This window comes from Leptonychotes weddellii, chromosome 1, assembly GCF_054177405.1.
Source record: "Leptonychotes weddellii isolate Sample4059 chromosome 1, ASM5417740v2, whole genome shotgun sequence".
In the NCBI taxonomy this organism is placed as follows: Eukaryota; Metazoa; Chordata; class Mammalia; order Carnivora; family Phocidae; genus Leptonychotes; species Leptonychotes weddellii.
The window spans coordinates 129766508-129786780 of NC_138369.1; the positions used below are offsets into that span (position 1 = coordinate 129766508).

The 20273-nt window shown below is 36.2% G+C and overlaps 1 protein-coding gene across 4 annotated transcripts in view; it reads left to right on the top strand.

The window, feature by feature from the left end:
• Window positions 1-20273, top strand: part of ZNF148 (zinc finger protein 148) — a 121288-nt gene that overhangs the window by 83790 nt on the left and 17225 nt on the right. For all 4 annotated transcript variants that reach the window (XM_081832492.1, XM_006738410.3, XM_081832502.1 and 1 more), the window contains 2 exons: window positions 1743-1866; window positions 3283-3366. In XM_081832492.1, coding sequence (XP_081688618.1) covers window positions 1743-1866; window positions 3283-3366 — 208 coding nt within the window. The remainder of the gene's footprint in view (window positions 1-1742; window positions 1867-3282; window positions 3367-20273) is intronic.

Below are 20273 nucleotides of genomic sequence, written 5' to 3' on the forward strand. Positions count from 1 at the left end.
TTGCACATTATTTTGTGACTTGGAGGGGTCAAAAAATTTAAAGCAACTGGCCAGAGATGAAACTTTCTATTCTCACTGACTCTCATCAGGAAGCTGTGACACCCACTTCCATTCTTGTGCCAAATGTTTCTCTTTATGACTCTGGTGCATAGACTTTGAAGCATTGTTGACCACATTGGCAGTTTGCCCAGAACCCAAATATCCTGTATAATTTGCATAATAATTACCATTGATTTACATACAGTACAGGCTGAGTTGTCTTCCAGAATTTAAAGTAAAAGAATGTTTTAAAAATTAAAGCCTTTTCCCCCTTACCTCTCCTGTTTTCTAGGTTTGAGAAGGGGGTCATAGCTGTGTGTTTACAGGCCCTAATCAGTTTCCACAGGCCTTTGTATTTTCTAAGATGTTTCCTAGATTTGTCTACCCTGTGTGGGACACAATTTTGTAGCTCCTACACTGTATGCCCCCACTTTCAGTATTGTTTCCCTCTTACTTGCCATGCTCCTAGGGATCTGATCTCCTACTGGTTTTCTTTGCTTCTTATCTTCATGTCATATTCTGCCATGTCATTTCTAATCTCCTCAGTAATGAAAAAAAAAAAGATCATTTATTATTTTTACTCTGCCATGTGTCTCATGAGCGAGACAGTTTAATGTTGCATGTGGAACAAATGGTTGATAAATTGGAATACATGAAGCCCAAAGATGAGCTTCTCTCCAGCACTGTCCAGACCAGGCCCATAATATTCTCAACCTCAGGAAGCCCAGGAAGATACGATTTTTGTCACCTGTCTTCCTTCCCCATACCCACTCTTATTTATCCAACAGATGTTTTTAGGAATATGCTCAGGGACAGTTTAGTAGTCCTAGAATAAGTAACCTTAGAGATCCTAGAGTGAACCAGGCTCCAAATTCTATGCTAGATGACCTAAAAACTTAGATTGCTCTTTTTCTCTTCTTTAACAAAAACAAGCAAGCAAGCAAGAACGAAAATGTAATAGGTAAGCATTTATGTGATTCAGAAAAGTATTTAAGTATAAACAATGTAGAGTCCCCCTCCCACTTTGTCCCCTCTGCCCAGTTCCCCTGCCATCACAACCAAGGCTATGTGTGTTTCATGTGTATCCTTCTTAAATAGTTTTTATGCATATACAAATAAATATGTATCCTTGTATGTACTTTCTTATATATAAAAATTTGCAAAATTATGTACTGGATTCTAAACCTTGCATTTTTTACTTAATAAATCCTGGAGCTTTTTCCATATAGGTCTGTAGAGAGCTTTTCTCATTTTATTTTACAACAAGATAATATTAAGTTGCATTCATTTTCCATGATTTAACCAGTCCTATACTGATTGATATTTATGCCATGTCTGTCTAAAACATAAAACTTTCGTCCTGCATATGTGAGAATTTAAAATTGAAAATAAAGTTACACTCACCCTAGCAGAGAGCACTTCAGGACTCTGTTAGACATCACCTTTGGAGAAGAGGGGACAGAGTGCTGAGATCTTACTTATACCAGCTTCCAAGGTTTTATTAGTGATTTTTACCATTCCGAGTCACATTGTACTTTGCTACAGTTAATCATAACCTTATTCTAACACCTTTTTCAAGATTAGGAAAGAAATTTTCATAATTTCTGGTGACCATTGTTTGCGTTAAAAGGCATTACCTTTTTTATAAGTTAGTATTATGTTTTTAAAACTTTTGTTTTTACCTTTTTTTTTTTTTTAACCAGATCCTTACAATAAATGAGGATGGATCACTTGGTTTGAAAACCCCTAAATCTCACGTTTGTGAGCACTGCAATGCTGCCTTTAGAACGAACTATCACTTACAGAGACATGTCTTCATTCATACAGGTATTTCTTGAATTAAAATGGGCTTATGGCCATTAAGATTATTGTTGTTGCTATTTTTACCTCGGATAAATGTCATTCATTTCTAAGACTGTAGCTAACCTGGCATTTTAAATCAGAGATTTCCACAGGCCAGAATGTCAGAGGGAAACCAGCAAAAACTTTAAATGAGAAAACAATGAGCAATGATGTGTAAAATTAATTAGTCTTAATTGGACACTTATCTGGCTTATGTGTTCTTTTCAGCTAGAGAAACAATTATAATGTATTATTAAAAGCCTGTCAACATTTATTTTTCTCTGCAAGACATCCAGATGGAGTTTGAAATAAGAATTTATGAAATATGAGCTTCAAATATTAAAAAATGGTATTAAAAATGATCATTAAGAACATGACATTATAGAGGGCAGACCTAAAGACTAATCACAGATCCTTGGGGAAACAGACTAGACACGTAGGTTAAATTAAAGGGTATGGGGTGGGGAAGATAGAGTAATAAGGTAGGTTTAATGAAGTAGGAAATACAGTGTCCTAGAAGCTAAAAAAAGAGACAGTTCCAGGGAGGGTATAATCAGCAATGGCACAACCTTCAGAGAGGATAGAGAGGGGTAGAGAACTGAGAAGAAACCATTGGAATAAAATAGTAAAGAGATCACAAGTAGCTTTTAAGAAAGCAGAGTATAAGAGTTAAAGCACAAGTGGGTGGTGGAGAATTTGAGACATGAGGTAAACTACTCTCAAGGTATGGTTGAAAAGGAAGGAGAGAAAGTAATAAGGTGGGAGTGTTTCAGGATTTCTGGGAAGTTTGTTTGCATAGAGCAGACCTCAAGAATACTTAGAGGTTCCAGCAGAGAAGGAATGATTGAAGAGTCCAGATTAAAAAAAAAGGAAAATGTTCGAAAGTTCTGAAGGTTCTGGAGAAAATAATTGAAAGGGCATAAAGGGATAGTTAGCCATGGAGAACAGGGTGGGTGGATCTTCTTTCAGATAAAAAGAGAGAGGAGCTGTTTAAGACACACTAGATAACCCAGATCCTTTTTAGCCTTCTGATTTTTAAATTGTTTTGAATTGTTTTTTCTTTCTTCTTTCTTTTTCTTTCTTTCTTTCTTTCTTTCTCTCTCTCTCTCTCCCTCCCTCCCTCCCTCCCTCCCTTCCTTCCTTCCTTCCTTCCTTCCTTTTGGATATAGAGTGGATTTGATCTCATCTTTGTGTGATTGTGAGAATGTGAATTTTATAATTGTGGGGGAAAAAATTGAGGAAATAAAATTCTTTTAAATTAATGAACAGTATAAAAATATTGTGTGGATAATTTGGAATTTTCCAGAATTTGGGCTTCTAAGATTTATCTTTCCTCAGAAGTAGTAACTATAAACTGTGTTTTATCCAGTAACTAATTTGTGGATGTGAAATTATTTTAAGGCGAAAAACCATTTCAATGTAGTCAATGTGACATGCGTTTCATACAGAAGTACCTGCTACAGAGACATGAGAAGATTCATACTGGTGAGTGTTGCCACCCTTCCTATAGGGTCATTAAAATTACCATTCCAGATACAGGGAAGAATTTTTAACAAGTAGCAGCAACTTGTTGCCACTGTCATCAGTTTTGTTTCTTAAGAGTGTGTATCATATTTTTTCTTTGAATAAATCAGTCTTAACTGTTAAGACTTGGCTTCAATGTCCAAGCCCAATAAATTACTTTGAAATAGAGTTTCATAATAACTTAAAATGTATTTGAAATGACAAAAGGAGATTTTTGTGAGATAGCAGTTTCCTAAGATGTTTAACAAGTTTAGGGTTAGGTAAAAGTATCATTCTTATTCATTAGTCTGGGGAAGAAACAAAGTGCCTGAGCCCTAAGATACAGATACCATTCTTTTTTCCCTTACTGTTTCATGTATATAGCTTACTAAATTAAGAGAGTTGTAATCCTGATAAATTGGAGACTTCCAGTTTTTCAGTTGTTAATGACTTAGAAACAAGTATTTCGGAAAATCACTTTAAAGGAACCCGTACCTAAAAAGTTAAGTCTCTTTTTAAGCAAACATTTATTTGCTTTTATTTTATTTTATTTTTTGACAAATGTAAAACCAAGTGTTATATGTAACCTTGATTTAGTGGACTGTCAGCTTTTGACTTTGATGTCTGTAAGCACGGTGAAAAGTGTTTCTTTAGAATTTATTTCTAGTGTTTTGCCTTTTTGTGATGGAATAAAAGCAGAGTTGGTGTATTTGTATCACTTTGATTCTTATATTTAAGCAGAATTGAGAGTGATGGTGATACTGAAAATATTGAAGTTCTTTTTTTTTTTTTTTCTTAAAGATTTTATTTATTTGACAGAGAGAGGCACAGCGAGAGAGGGAGCACAAGCAGGGGGAGGGGCAGAGGGAGAAGCAGGCTTCCCGCCGAGCAGGGAGCCCAGTGCGGGGGCCGGATCCCAGGACCCTGGGACCATGACCCGAGCTAAAGGCAGACACCCGATGACTGAGCCACCCAGGAGCCCCCAAAATATTAAAGTTCTTCATATTTTTTCTATATTAAGTACTTAAGCAGGAACCTGCCCAATGTTATTTAGATGTGTTCTCATGGTACCTGCAGTACCTGTGAAAGGGGATCCTGGACAGTTTGTCCTATAAAAGAAGCAACTTCTTCTGCCTAATCATTTTCCTTTCTTTGTCCCTAACAAAGAAGCATGAATGTGGCTGGTCTCCTTAAATACAACTTCAACTGTGTAGCACATCTATGTGCTTTAAAGTTCTACTTTTCAAAGATGGTTACGCACAACAGCCATTTCAGTTTCTTAAGTAAACATTTATTCATCACTTCCAGATGGAAGGGAGCGTAATAGGCACTTTGGGAGAAAGAACAACTTATTGATCTTATGAGACTTACAGCTAAATTTTTATTTCTATACAGTAATAAAACCTGATCAGATAATGATAAAGTCTTTAAAATTTTTGTATGTTTTTAATACCTATTAGATTTTGATGATTTACTCATTCATTTAAAAAAATGTACTGAGCCTTCAGTATTTTTCAGATATCAGAAATACAGAGATTAAAAAAGTAGTTTCCGTGGAATTTATATTCTAATGGGAGAGACATACATATAAACAAGCACAGCGTGATAAGTGTTGTAGAGTTTTGTACAACATGTTCTTGTGCCCTTGAGCAAGAGCCAGCTGTGTTAGCTGTTGAAGGTTACATAGGGAAGGCAACACAGGAAAACTGCAGGCGGCTTAGTTGAGAGAAACCATGTACGTGAGAGAGAGAGAGAGAGAGAGTATATGTGTGTGTGTGTGTGTGTGTGTATCTGACAAGGATTTTTGAAACAGTACTTTCCCTTAATTGCACTCTGCTGTTTTCTGTTCTGTTTTAGTAAATTCTTTTTTAATGTGCTGGTCACAATTCTGTAATCTTACTGAAAAAATAACTGTGCTAAGCCAGGGGGGTATCTTGGATTTAAACACGTTATAATTGGTAGTTAATATTTAGAATTTACTAAGACCAGATATTGTGCTAAATATTTTGTTAAATATCTCATTTAGTTCTCACATTAATCTTGAAAGAGAGGAGCTATTACCATCCCCGTTTTTTAGATGAAGAAATAATACGCACACAAAAAGTTGAGAAACTCTTCTAAATTTATATATAATCTAATATACATATATGGTGGAGCTAAGATTCCAACCTAAGTCTGTGATTCCAGATACACATGTGAAATCATTAACTGCAAAATGAGACTAGAAGCATATAACAGTTATCTTTTGGCCGTTTTGAGTTTTTCTTGCTATGCCACTAAGTCATAACCGGGTTTAGTAATATGTAAAAGGAATGGAAGCAAGGGCTGCGGTTCTCATGATATAGAGAATACAGTTAGAACAAGAGAAGAAATTGAGAGGAACCAGGGCAAACCAGTCACTATGGTTCCTTAACAGAGAAAAGTTTCTTTTGAAGAGAGACTCACTTTTGCTTCACTGTTCACGCTACCTCAATGCCCCAGGTGGAACTGATATAAAGGGAATTGATTTTCCTTCTTCCTTTTCTTGGTTCCTTTTATGGATTCTTTCTGAAGACAGTAAGGTGTTTTTGTCTTATAACCAAGATACCTATAAGCTATACCTATCTGGGGGTATATATTTAGAACCACATATATGTTCTCCAACATTTATTATTCTGTCCCTTACTGTTCTTTCGCGTTTTAAATGGCTTTCATTTTTGGAGAGGTGGGTAATGCTCTACAGTTTGCCCATGTCAAGGCTTTCTCTCTGTACGTTCTTAGCTTAGAAGAATGCATCACATTAGTTAGGGCTGTAAAAGAGATTTTGCATATGTTTATCCATTTTTAAATTGTCAAGAAGGTAATGAGTCACGTATCAACTGATCCTCAATGGTCCTGTTGTGAGAAGAACTGCTAGTTCTTACAGGCTCCATTTTCCTTATAGCCTCCCTCATATTCTTTTAGGTCTCATTATACTGTCTCTTCCAGCCTCCCCAGCCCCCAGGCCTGTACTCTGCTCCATTTCCAACATGACTAAAAATCATTACCTGCTTGGCTACTCTTGCCACCAAAAGATAACTGTGACTTTTAAAAACCAAGAACCGAGCTTAATTTGGTTTTCAGATAGAAAATTTTAAAACTCAGCCTGGACAGGTTATCACTTAATTATGTTTCCAAAGTTTGGCTTAGCCCATGAAATGTTATTTTGTGAGTACTTTTTCATCCAGAGGCTGATCCCTGAAATTCTGGTTAAAACTTTATCCCTTTAGCCTAAGGCACTGAGAAGGGTAAATATTCTTGAGACTGCTGTTTTTTTGGCAATTATGGGAGATTTCTATCTTTTTGTAAATGTATTATAGATCCTTATGGTATGTTTGGGGATGTGGGAGAGAAGGTGAAGACTTGAAGCCAAGGTTGAAGATGAAAATCTAATTGATCATTTTGTTTAGGGTCAGGTACATACCAGGGTTAAACATTGATTTTCAGTGACAGATTTGATCAGGTGTTTTTATTTCATCTAAGGTGCCTTTTCCTTTACATCTTCAAAGGCATGTATAGACCACATGTTAGAATGACATATATCCAGTTGTGTTCTTTTCTAGTCACCTTGTCACCATTTTACCCTAAGAAAGTACCAGTCTTACTGCCATGGGACAGGAGGTGTGAGTTTGAGGAGTAAAGAACTTAATATAGTTTTCAATATTTTATTTTAATTTTATTTTAGTTCTCTAAATTCCTGTAAATAGTAAGCCACAGAATACCTATCTTGATATTCTGACTGTTTTAGCAAATTATGGTTGTATTTTATAGTGTGGCAGTTTTCACAAATTTTTTCATTTCATTAGTAAAAACTTATGAGCCATTTTGTATATAGGGAAGATTTTATAGAATGATCTTGCTCCCCAAAATGAAAAGTATTTTGAAAATAAACCAAATCATTCAGAGTTATGCATATTCATTAGTTTCTCCCCCCTCTTTTTAAAAAAGGCTTTAGTTTTTAATGCATACAATTCTATATATACAAATAGAGGAAGAAACACTGGAAAACCTGTTACCCAAGTTAGCACTCTTTATGCCTAAAAATATGTTGATCTTCTTTTCCTCTTGACTATGACTTTTTTTCACAAGCATGTTAAAAAGCTGAACAATAGCATTTTTTTTTTTTTTTAAACCAGTTGGGCTAGTGGGGTGGAGTAAGAATGTTGATTCACCCTTGACTAAGTTAGCTCAGCACTGTATTTCCTTCATCATAGTTGAGTTATTAATAAAACATAACAGTTTTCCTCTCATTATTTGAATCCCCAATCTATAGTTTATGAGCTTTAATAGAGAGGTCTTATTGAAAGAAAACGTTACAGACCTGGTTAGAGTGTATCTTATTGTGGAGATGGAGGAACTGAATACTGTTTGTGCTGCGGAGGATGTTGCCTGCACTAGTTGCTGCTGGCATTCTGATTGCTGAGCCAGATCGCGCTGGCATGGCCAGAGCTTGCCAAGAAAGATTAAGCAGGGAACAACAGATTGCTGTGACTGACATCCTCTGGTTTATTAACAAAGCATTCAGAAACCAGATTTCTTTTTTCCTCTGCAAAACTGTTGATAATTCACACTAAAAGATTTGATTACACATAAAATACATATAAAAGCTTAACACTGTATAACAGAGTATCTCAGTAAAGATATAGAAGAAATCATACACCCTCACTTATGTGCGTGCACACACACACACACACACACACAAAACTGTGCCATACTTTTTTTGTTTTGGGGGATTGGAGAAGTCATTCTGAGAATCAGCTCCATCTTGACATTATGCATTAGTACTGAAATAAAGAGAACAAGAGGCTATATAAGGAAAGTTGCCTGGTTTTCAATTAAGTATATATATTTTGTGTACATGACCTTTTCCTCAAATCCATAGAAAATGTTCTTTGTTAGTTCTTAGTGTCTGCAGTTTAAAAAAAAAAAATTATCATTTGTTTTGACGAGTCTCTAGTTTAACAAATTGGGAATCTCTTGAAGTGGTTTCATTCTTATTTATGTATCATTATTGAATGAATGAACATGTGAGTGACATGACTCACAATTGGACACATTCTATACAAGTAGTACAGACAACCTGTGCTTTAGGTGTTCAGATGAAATAGACCAGTGAGGATTCAGATTGGTGGCTTCATGGAAGACATAGAACTTAAATGATCCTGTGAGGTTCGATTTAGACTTTGTAGTCCATGTGTTACATGGCAGTTAAGTGTCATCGTAGGAAGTATAGGTGGTAGAGCAGAAGCACAATGCAGCCAGGACCAGGAGAAAAATCTGGGGTGTACTGAAGTTGGGAATATTTGGGCAAGGATAGGTAAGCAGATATGCAGATGATAAATTCAGGTACACAGAGTAGCTAGTTAAAAATCTGACAGATATCAGGACAATTGCAGATGCTGGATAATATGATAGCAAGCAGTGTGTCATATATGCTAGGTTAAAAGAACCAGAAGGAGGCAGGTACTTTGAAGTTAGTTAAAAAGCTAGAAATTCCTAAGAATTCAGTATCATCAACCTAATAATACTGTCAAATAAATTTGAGTACCTGTTCTGTCCAAGCACTGAATTGAGTACTTTTAAGATCCTTAGATGTTATCTCTGAAGAGTTTCTGTTTTTCAAAAATTCTTAAGTGTTACTATCATTTTCAACTCTGATTTGAATTTTATGGAAGTGTTTTGACATTATTTGAAAGCAGCCACAATAATAGTAACTGCTTCTACCTATTTTATAACTTTGCTCTTCTGTAGATCTTTTGGAGAGAGTCGAACATCATGATACTGTTAAGAAGCAACTGCCATAGGACTGACGTCCTAATGTAGTTACTTATCTCCAGCTTCATCTCCTGTGCTGCTTTTATGCCGTTTGTGTTACTGATTATTAATGGAAGTACTTCCTAGTCTTTATTTCTTATAAGACTGTCTCTTATCTCTTCCTCACAGCTGTGTAAAGAAGCTGATAGACAGATTAACTAGAAGTTTATTGATTTCCCCCTCCCCCATATATTTTCATCTATCTGTAAATTCTTTACAGGGCTTAACTGCTTCTTCTTTACCTACATTTCATTATCTATTTTGATTTTGACTTTCTAAGGGCACATAAAGAATAACTGCTGAGCAAGAACTTTCAGTGTGCATTTTTAATTATCCTAGAAAATATATTCAGTCAACTCTTAATTATCTTGGGGAATTGACTAAATTATAGATTTTTTTAAAGATTTTAGTTATTTATATGAGAGAGAGGGTGTGAGTGAGCAGGTGGGGGGGGCAGAAAGAGAGGGAGAAGCAGACTCCCCACTGAGCAGGGAGCCCAATGCAGGGCTCGATCCCAGGACTTTGGGATCATGACCAGAGCCGAAGGCAGACGCTTAACAACTGAGCCACCCAGGCGCCCCAGATTAATTATTTAAAATTTAAAAAGACAAATAATTGTGAAAAAAATAAAATGAATACTGGCACAAAAAGAGCATTACATATTGCTGTTGTTTGAAGTTGCATAGTATTCTATATATAGGCCTGTTACGCTTATATAATGGAAGAACTGTCTTCATCCTTAAAATTCAGTCAGGTATGTTCTTGTCTACATCACCTTTTAGTTCTGTATCATTGGATGGAGGGGAGGGACCTGGAGTCTGATCAGTGGTAACTCTGTTATAGAGTTTTGAGGTCTAACTTTATCCCTGCAGAAAAATCTGCCTGTTAAGACATTTTATTTTTCTAATGTCAGATTTGGGAGGAAATGGAGGATGGACTCATGGGAACCTGGAACTGAAAGGTATTAATTTAAAATGTTAGGATTCAGTGAAAAATACAAAGGTTTCCCTTATGCAGAAGCCATGGGCATAAAAAATTAGGGACTGGGCAGGAGACATTTGAGGGGCCTTTATTAAGGAGGTGAGATGTTAAGCAGGAGTGGAGAACAGAATGATTTTTACAGGAAGAGGGGGTAGAGGTTACCTACCGAAAACATTGCCTGATGTTCTGCTTAATCATTGAGACTTCTAGATTATTATTTAGTAGGAGAATTTGCTCAGCGGCTAACTGATGTACGTAGGTTTTTTATGATATTAAAAAGAATAAGATAGTAGCTAAGAAATAGACAATGGTAACAGACTATTTTAGCAGAATAATAGGATTTCTGGTCATTTCTTCCCTTGTATTTCATGTGATATTTTGTATTTCTAAGCTGTTACATTTGCTCTGCTTTTACATTTTGGATGAAAGTTCTTGAATGGTAAATATGTTCCTGAATATTGTGTATAAACAAAGTTTACATGAAATCATTACAGTGCTGAATTGAAAGTTGAAGCTATTGCTTCTATTAACAGTCTGGATTTATTTGCTCAGCAGTGTTTGCGTTTTAGATTAATTAATTAGCTATTAAAGTTTTTGCCCCTGCAGGTAAGTAACTTATGAAACTAATTGCAATCTTTCTTTTTTCTCTCTCGTTGCAACAATTGCTTTTATAATGAGATTTCTTAGGAATACCACTGTCATACTCTGGCAAAGTAATGATGGCCTGAATTTATGAACAAGACATTGACTAAAAATTGAATGAAATGGATATGAAGGATATTTTTTTTTTTAAAGATTTTATTTATTTATCTGACAGAGAGAGAGCGAGAGCAGGAACACAAGCAGGGGGAGTGGGAGAGGGAGAAGCAGGCTTCCCACCTAGCAGAGAGCCCAGTGCGGGGCTCGATCCCAGGACCCTGGGATTATGACCTGAGCCGAAGGCAGACGTTTAACGACTGAGCCACCCAGGCGCCCCAGATATGAAGGATATTTTAAAGGATGATTAAGTATAGATGAAATTTAATAGCAGTTTAAACAGAAGCAACTAACAGTGAAAGTAGTAAAGGCTATTGGTTTTTAAATTTTTATTATGGTACCCTGGTTTTCAAATGAAACCCTACATGGAGCAATAGCAATAGTCTATTAGAAAACAAGGCAAGTGATTTCAAATGGTTTCCTTGGCTCTTGATGAGTTGACAGATGTTACCAATACTACCCAGTTGTTATTTATTCAAGGAGACAATGCCAAGTTGGAAGTGACTGAAGAATTAGCCATTGTGGAATAACTGTAGGCAAGAATATTTTCAAAATGGAATAATATGCTTTAAATGGTTGAATTACATGGTATGTGAATTAAATCTCAATAAAGATCGTTTAGGGGCGCCTGGGTGGCTCAGTTGGTTAAGCGACTGCCTTTGGCTCAGGTCATGATCCTGGAGTCCCGGGATCGAGTCCCACATCGGGCTCCCTGCTCAGCGGGGGGTCTGCTTCTCCCTCTGACCCTCTCCCCTCTCGTGCTCTCTGTCTCTCATTCTCTCTCTCAAATAAATAAATAAAATCTTTAAAAAAAAAAATAAAGATCGTTTAATTTCCTTAAAAAGAATACACAAGAAAACATTATTTCAGGATATAATACAAAGTAGAGTCCACTAAGATGTGTTAACACCTGATAATGGGAGAAGTATGTGTGGAGCAGAAAATAAGAAAATGTAAAGCATTTAAAGCTTATGGGCTATTCATTATATTACATGAGCAGTACTTTGTGGAAAACATTTGAATTTATTATGTGTCACTGAACCAATAGTATCAACAGCAATCTTCATTTGGTATAATGGATTTAACCATTATTGCTCCCATGAATTTTCGTCTGAGACGTAAGTGAACATCCTGACTTACCCTACTGTATAGCAGTTTAATATGTTAGAATTGGTCAAGTTTCATTGGGAGTTTTTGAGTATAGAGCTGAGGTTAAATTTTTCTGAATGAGAAGAACTACTCGTAACCACTATTTTATAGCACACTGGAAAATGGCTTTGGAAATTAGCTTTTACTGAAGACTTGAAAATGTTTCTTAGTTAATTAAACCTAATACTACGAGGGGAAAACAGTGCTTATAGTGAAACTTCTATTGTAAAGTTGTTTTGATAGCTGCTAATGTGGAATCATAAAATGCTGCTTTATACACTTCCCATGTTGTTACAGGTTACAACAAGAAGCAAAATCTCCCATTTCCACACACATATGGGTTAGATATGTTTTCCAGCCTCAAACTATATTTTCATCAGATTTTAGACCTTGTTGTGAGTGCAAAAGAAATTTCCATATTTCACGACCGTTAAACGGTAATTCTACCTCCTCTTCAGTTGGAAGTAATTAATCTGCAATGTAATGGCATGCAAAAGGCAAATATCAAGAAAAGAATCTAATAGAATTCTAGAAATGCCTTCCAAGTGATGAATGACACTTTAATTAAAATTATATTTTCCTGGATTAATGTCAGTATTTTGTGACAAAACAGTTTTAAAGAATATGTAAAATCTCATTACAGATAGATTAGCATTAGCAGATAAACATTTGTAATCAACTTTGACGATAGGGAACAACTAACTTTGAACCCCAATTCAGTGATATGCTACCTCCTCCCATAAAAAATAATTCCAGTCTTACCATTAATACATCTGTGTGGTCAAAGTTATATTCTATTATTCTGTTTTTCTGTTATTATTATATTATTATAAATTATATATTATATTATCATCATTATGTGTTGAATCTCATCAATAAAAATATGTGGAAATTTTTCTCTTTTGTTATATGAGTATGTATGCAATATCCTTGATTTTACCTCTTTACCCACAAAGCTTAATATATTTACTATCTGGTTCTTTATAGACAAGTTTGCTGACTGCTATCAGAATTTATTCTTTGAATGTCCTACTCTCTCAGTTCTTAGACCTCTGCTTTGTGGATGATCTTGTCATTCATTCTACTTCACTCTTGGTCATACCTTAGGCTAATGGCTACCAAACCTTGATCTCTTCATGATTTCCAAGCATTGCCTCCTATCATTTCTGTTGATGCCTTCTTATACTTAGTTTTCAACAGTCTTTTGTCTCTACTAGGACCTACAATCCAGTGATTCTACCTCCGTTTCACTAGCATTCCTTTTCCTCATCTCTTTCCTTTCCAGTTTAAATTCTGTCCTCATTTATCATAATCACTCTCTTGATACACTCATGCTTTTTGCTCTCTCTCATACATAATACTCACTTGGCTAAATGACAACTTTGGGAAATTTAACTCCTTCCATCTCTGGAATAAAACAGAAAGCTGTGCTGAATTAGGGTCACCTTAAATGTTAAGCAGGGCCTTTAATATCTGCTGGAAAGCATATAGTTCCTTAGTCCATTCAGTCTTCCACTCATCTAGATGGGATCCATATTTCAGCACATGGGCCAGTTCCATCTGCTGCCTGTTAATTGTAATTAAAATTGTATTAGAACGTAGTCGTAGGCATTCTTTTTTTTTTTTTTTTTTAAGAATTTTTATTTATTTGACAGAGAAATTGGGAGCATAAGCAGGCAGAGTAGTAGGGAGAGGGAGAAACAGGCTTCCCGCTGAGCAAGGAGCCAGATGTGGGGCTCAGTCCCAGGACCCTGGGATCATGATCTGAGCCGAAGGCAGACGCTTAACCAACTGAGCCACCCAGGTGCCCCGTAGCTATATCCATTCTTTTATGGAATATCAGTGGGTGTTTTCTCCCTACAAGTAGCAGAGTTGAGTAGCTGTAACAGAGATTGTAGGACTCTCAAAGCCTAAAATATTTACTATCTGATCTTTTACAGAAAAAGCTTGCCTACCTTTCTCCCCAATGAATATTTCATGCCTTCTCCTTTTCATAAACCTCCAGCATTTCCTCCTACTCTCTCACTTCCAGCTGATTGCCTGATTCCTGTTTCATTGAGAAAATAAAAATAATCAAAGGAGAACTTCAGTTAGTTCCTAGTACCTATGTATTCATCAATTAATTGGAAAGTTTTGATTTTTTTGGAGGAAGATGGGCTAATAATAGTGATTTATTTTATTTTGCAAAATAGCTGGGAATTTTTCTAATGTTTTGTATAGATACACATTTAAAGATGTTTAAATTTTCATTACCTTTTTCATCTTAAGGGAAATATGTTTTCTTGACTTCAGACTTCTTTTCATTATTTTAAACTAAGGTACAATTTACATACAATGAGCTTTACTATTTTTAGTGTATATACAAATGTATAAACATACATTTGTGTAAGCACCACCACAATCAAGCTACAGAACAGGGAGTGCCTGGCTGGCTTAGTTGGTTAAATGTCCGACTCTTGATCTCAGTTCAGGTCTTGATCTCACAGTCATGAGTTCAAGCCCTGTGGTAGGCTCCACACTGGGCATGGAGCCTACTTAAAAAGGGAGGGGCGCCTGGGTGGGTCTGTTGGTTAAAGCATCCGACTGTTATTTTCACCTCAGGGTCGTGAGATTGAGACCCGTGTTGGGCTCCGTGCTAGGTGTGGAGGCTGCTTAAGATTCTCTGTCTCCCTCTCCCTCTGCCCCCCGCCTTGTGCTCTCGCTCTCTAAAAAGAAAAACAGATATAGAACAGTTCCATCACTCCCCAAAATTCCCTCCATATCTTTTTGAGGTTAACTCCTCCCCAATTCCCATCCTTTGCCTCTTTCAGAATATTCTGTAAATTAAATCACATGGAAGGTAACCTTTGAGTCTGGCTTCTTCCACTTATCATAGTGCATTTGAGAGTCCTCGTTGTTGATGTATCAGTGTTTCATTCTTTATTTCTGAACATTATTCTGTTGTATGGATATACTGCAGTTGGTTCATGCGTTCTCCAGTTGAAGTATATTTGGGTTGTTTCTAGTTTTTGGTGCTTATGAATGAAACTACTGTAAACATTTGCTATAAAAATTTGCGTCAGCTTTTTTTTTTTTTAAAGATTTTATTTATTTATTTGAGAGAGAGAATGAGAGACAGAGCATGAGAGGGAGGAGGGTCAGAGGGAGAAGCAGACTCCCTGCCGAGCAGGGAGCCCGATGCGGGACTCGATCCAGGGACTCCAGGATCATGACCTGAGCCGAAGGCAGTCGCTTAACCAACTGAGCCACCCAGGCGCCCTGTGTCAGCTTTTTTGTGAACATATTTTCACTTTGCTTGGGAAACTACCTAGAAGTAGAATTGTGGATCATATCGTAAGTGTATGTTTAACTTTTATACCATTTTGTCTTTTATAGTAACTTATGAGCCTTCCATTTCATCTGTATCCTTGACAGCACTTGACATTGTCACATTTTTTTTATTTTTTTATTTTTATTTTTTAAAGATTTTATTTATTTATTTGACACAGAGATAGACAGCGAGAGAGGGAACACAAGCAGGCGGAGTGGGAAAGGGAGAAGCAGGCTTCCCGCCGAGCAGGGAGCCCGATGTGGGGTTCTATCCCAGGACCCTGAGATCGTGACCTGAGCCGAAGGCAGTCGCTTAACCAGCTGAGCCACCCAGGCGCCCCCCACATTTCTTTATTTTAGTTATTCTAACAGGTGTGGTTTTAACTTGCACTTCATTAAGGACCAAACATGTTGAGCATCTTTTCATGTGCTTATTTGCCGTCTCTGTGCAAATACACATATTTGGGGGATGGTAAAGTGTCTCTTTGATTCTTTTGCACATTAAAAAAATTGGATTGTTTGTTCTTATTGTGAGTTTTGAGTGTTCGTTATGTACTTATTTCAGATATGTGATATGTAGTTTTTTTTTCTCCCATAAACTTGTTTTTTTGAATTAATAGAAAAATCATTGTTTTCTTGAAGGACCTCTTGGTATTTTCCAAAATAATGTTACATTTAATTTCATTTTTATATACAATATTAACTTCATATTTCTAAGTGTAATATAAAATAAAAAGTAAAATGGTAATGATCTACATTAGTTATTTTTTGAAATATGCAGCAATCCAAACTAAAAATCTGGTAGAAATATTAGGCTTAGTTTTTCTGCCTATTAATATGGAACATAAGTTTTATTATATATTTCAAAGAATATTATGAATAACTTTTTGTATCTAGTAGATAATATAAGTGTTCTTACATAACCTCTGTCATCTAAAAAAACTGGTTAAACTGTACTAATTTCACATTAGTGTTTAGTACCAGACTGAAGCACTAAAAGAATTTAATTTACATCATATGGAAAGTAAATTACTTTTGGAAAATATTTTTAACATGTAACTTATTTGTATTTATTCTAATTATATAGAATGCAATTTGTCAGATTCATGCTTTGCAGCAATTAAAGTGCTGTTACCACATTATGTATTAAATAAATGGCACAATCTCAGTAAACAAAGATCCTCATTAGCAGTGAATAATCTAAAAATCTAAAAGTCCATAATGAAATTCATAGGGACTTGGTACTATTAGAACAGATTCTATAAAAAAATTTTAGAAGTACTATTGTAAAAGTATTGTAGTTGCTACTAAGTTTTAAAGCAGTCAGGCAGTTTGCTTGTCAACATTTTTTGAAAGTTGACAGGAAATAGGAAAGAGAAGCATTTCTTATTTTGAAAAGCCAGAATCTTGGGCTTGCTATAAAATAAACCCGTCTCAAATTGGCCTAACCTGTTTGGGGATTTAAGTTATCAGCCCCTACACTAAGTGCTCAGAAGAAAGGGTGAACCCTCTTTAAAAGACATTAACATTAACATCATCCAGAACCTTTACAATTTTTCATACATAGTGTTTTGCATTCAGTGCATACCAAATGATAGGACAGAATCACAGAAAGGTAAGAAGAAAAATAGAGACAATAAAAACAGTCTCTTGGGTGGCTGAGATAATAAGAGTTATTTGAAAAGGACTTTAAGTTTTATTTATTTTTAAAGATTTTATTATTTATTTGACAGAGAGAGCACAAGCAGGCGGAGTGGCAGGCAGAGGGAGAAGGAAAGCAAGCTCTCTCCCTGCTGAGCAGAGAGCCCGATGTGGGACTTGATCCCAGGACCCTGAGATCATGACCTGAGCTGAAGGCAGACGCTTAACTGACTGAGCCACCCAGGCGCCCCAGGACTTTACATTTTACACTGTAACTAATATGTTTTAAGAAAATCATAGAAAAGGTATAGAAAATAGGTAAAAAGATGGAGAATTTTACCAGAGAATAGCAGTCCATAAAAAAAGAAAACGAAAATTCTAGAACTGAAAAAATAATTGATATACAGACTATATATAAGATAGGCTTAATGGAAGAATAGAGATAATGAAAGAGGAGGTTAGTGAAATAGAAGATATCACTAGAAAATATCACAGAGAGGGGAAGAAAGACATGGGCTATAACCTTTTTCAGCTGGGATATAGAAAGCACTAGTCATAATAGAAAAAACAGACAAATAGGGTTACATTAATTTTAAGACTTTCTGTTCATTAAAGACTCCATTAAGAAAGTGAAAACTATGCCTGACATGTACAGAATTCTTACTAGTCTATTATGGAAAAGACAAGCTAATAGAAGAGTGGGCAGAACTCTTAAGCAGTCACTTAACACACATAAAGGATATCCAGATGATTAGTAAGCATGGGAAGGGAAGGGGTGGGGTACTCAGTTTCTTTTTTTTTTTTTTAAAGATTTTATTTATTTATTCATGAGAGACAGAGGCAGAGGGAGAAGCAGGCTCCCCGCGGAGCAGGGAGCCCAATGCGGGACTCGATCCCAGGACTCTGGGATCATGACCTGAGCCGAAGGCAGACACTTAAGCAACTGAGCCACCCAGGCGTCCCAGGGGTACTCAGTTTCATTAGCCATAAGGAAAATTACTTAAGATTGTAATCTGATACCATTTGAACACACCCCAGAATGGCTAAAATGAAAAATACACACCGTACAAAGTACTTACAAGGATGTGGATCACTTGGAACTCTTATGTACTGCTGGCAAGTATGTAAATTGAGACATCCACTCTAGGAAACTATCTGCCAAGGTTGCAAATAGACAAACCCTAGGATCTGTCATTTTCACTCTTAGTGTTATGCTTATATAGTGTACATATATTAACCACGAGGCAAGTACAAGAATGTTAAAGCAGCATTGGTATTAATAGCCCAAAATTCCATCAAGGATTGGATCAATAAATCCCAAGTACACTCCTATGATGGAATACTAAACATGATACTGTGGATAAATCTTAAAAGCATAACATTGAGTATAGCCAGACACAAAAGAATACGTATTGTATGACTCCATTCATTTGAAGCTCATAAACAAGGCAAAATGAATTATGCTCTAGGAATCAAGATAGTGATTATTGATTGAGAGGGGGTAGAAGTGCTTCTGTACTCATAATATTCTGTTTCTTGGGTGAGTTGCTATTTACACAGGTGTGTTCACCTTGAGAAAATTCATTAAACTGAATTTATATATTTGTATGCTTTTGTGTAGGTATATCACATCTCATTTATTCTGTTTTTAGAATATGATTAGGCGGGTGCCTGGGTGGCTCAGTTGTTAAGTGTCTGCCTTTGGTCCTGGGATCGAGCCCCGCATCGGGCTCCCTGCTCCGTGGGAAGCCTGCTGCTCCCGGCCCCACTCCCCCTGCTTGTGTTCCCTCTCTCGCTGTGTCTCTCTCTGTCAAAATACGTGAAAAAAAAAAAAAAAGAATATGATTAGGGTATCTTCTGAGTACTTTGTTGTATGCTTTAAGATTTCCATTACAGTTTATTAAAAGGCAAAAACTAATCTTTGGTGTTAGGAGTCTAGATAGTGGTTATCTTTTGAGAGTTTGGTGACCAGGTGAGGCTTCATGAGGTGCTTAGAAAATGCTAGTAATGTTCTATTTCTTGATTATGGATACTGGTTAAATGAGTCAGTGGACTTTGTGAAAATTCAGTGAGCTTTGATTATGATTACTTTCTCTGTGACTTTTATACTCCGGTAAAAAGTTTGCTTGCTGAAAATAAGAAAGGAAGGAAGAAAAAAATAATGGGAAGAGTTAGATAAAATCGACTGGGTGTTGGTAATTATTAAAGCTGAGGGATGGGTACATAAGTCCTCTTTATATTCTTCTCTACTTTTTGTGTATGTTTGAAAATATAATAATAATTAACATAAACTATAGGGACAGACAGCAGATACTCGGTTGCCTGAGAAGGAGTAATGGAATGACAAAGAAGGGTGAGAGGAAGGGATTATACAGAGTAGCAGGAAACTTTGTGGTTTTAGATGAATTCATTGTCTTGATTGTGGTGATGCTTTCAGAGGTGTATTCCTTTGTAAAAACTTACCAAATAGCCAAATAGTGTGGAAAAAAAACAACAAGAAAACCTAGGTTCCAACTCCTGTTCTTTTCCTGTAGTTTCCTGACACTGACAGACACTTAGTACTTGCTAAATGAATTGATGAAAGCCTGGGGTGCAACTTGCTATATTATTATTGGTCCACAGTTTGGGATTGCTTTGAGATAAACCATGAGGCAGATGTATTTGTTGCTGAGATGGCTTTTCTGGAGTTGAAAGAATGCCACCAGGGTTTGTTCCTAGGCCTGATTTATTAGTACTGTGACTTTGGGCAAAAGTTTCCTAGCCTGGCAAATGGGGATAATGTACTTAATTGACAAGAATAGAGTTGATTTAAGTGTAAGAGTGCCCAGCAAGTGTTTGGCACATAGTAGGTGCTCAATAAAATGTTAAGACTGAATACATAAATAAGACAGGTGTTCTAGATTGGAATGCATTTAAGATGACACTTAAAAAAATAATAGAGTACTTGAGACAGACTACTTCATGCTATGTTCCTAGAATTGTGGTGCTTGTTTGTTGTCTTTATTTAATTGATGGCTGAAATCAGAAAAGATAGCTGCTTGAAATTTCACTAATTCTGAGTCACACTATATCTGGGTTTTTGCTTAAAAGTTCTGTTTATGCTCCTTGCCCACGTTAGAGAGCACCTATACCGTATTTCTCAAATGCATTGTAGATGAAATAAAAGTGTAGGTTGCAGTTAATATGAAAAGGCAAATCATTTTATTGCAACAGAATAAGAG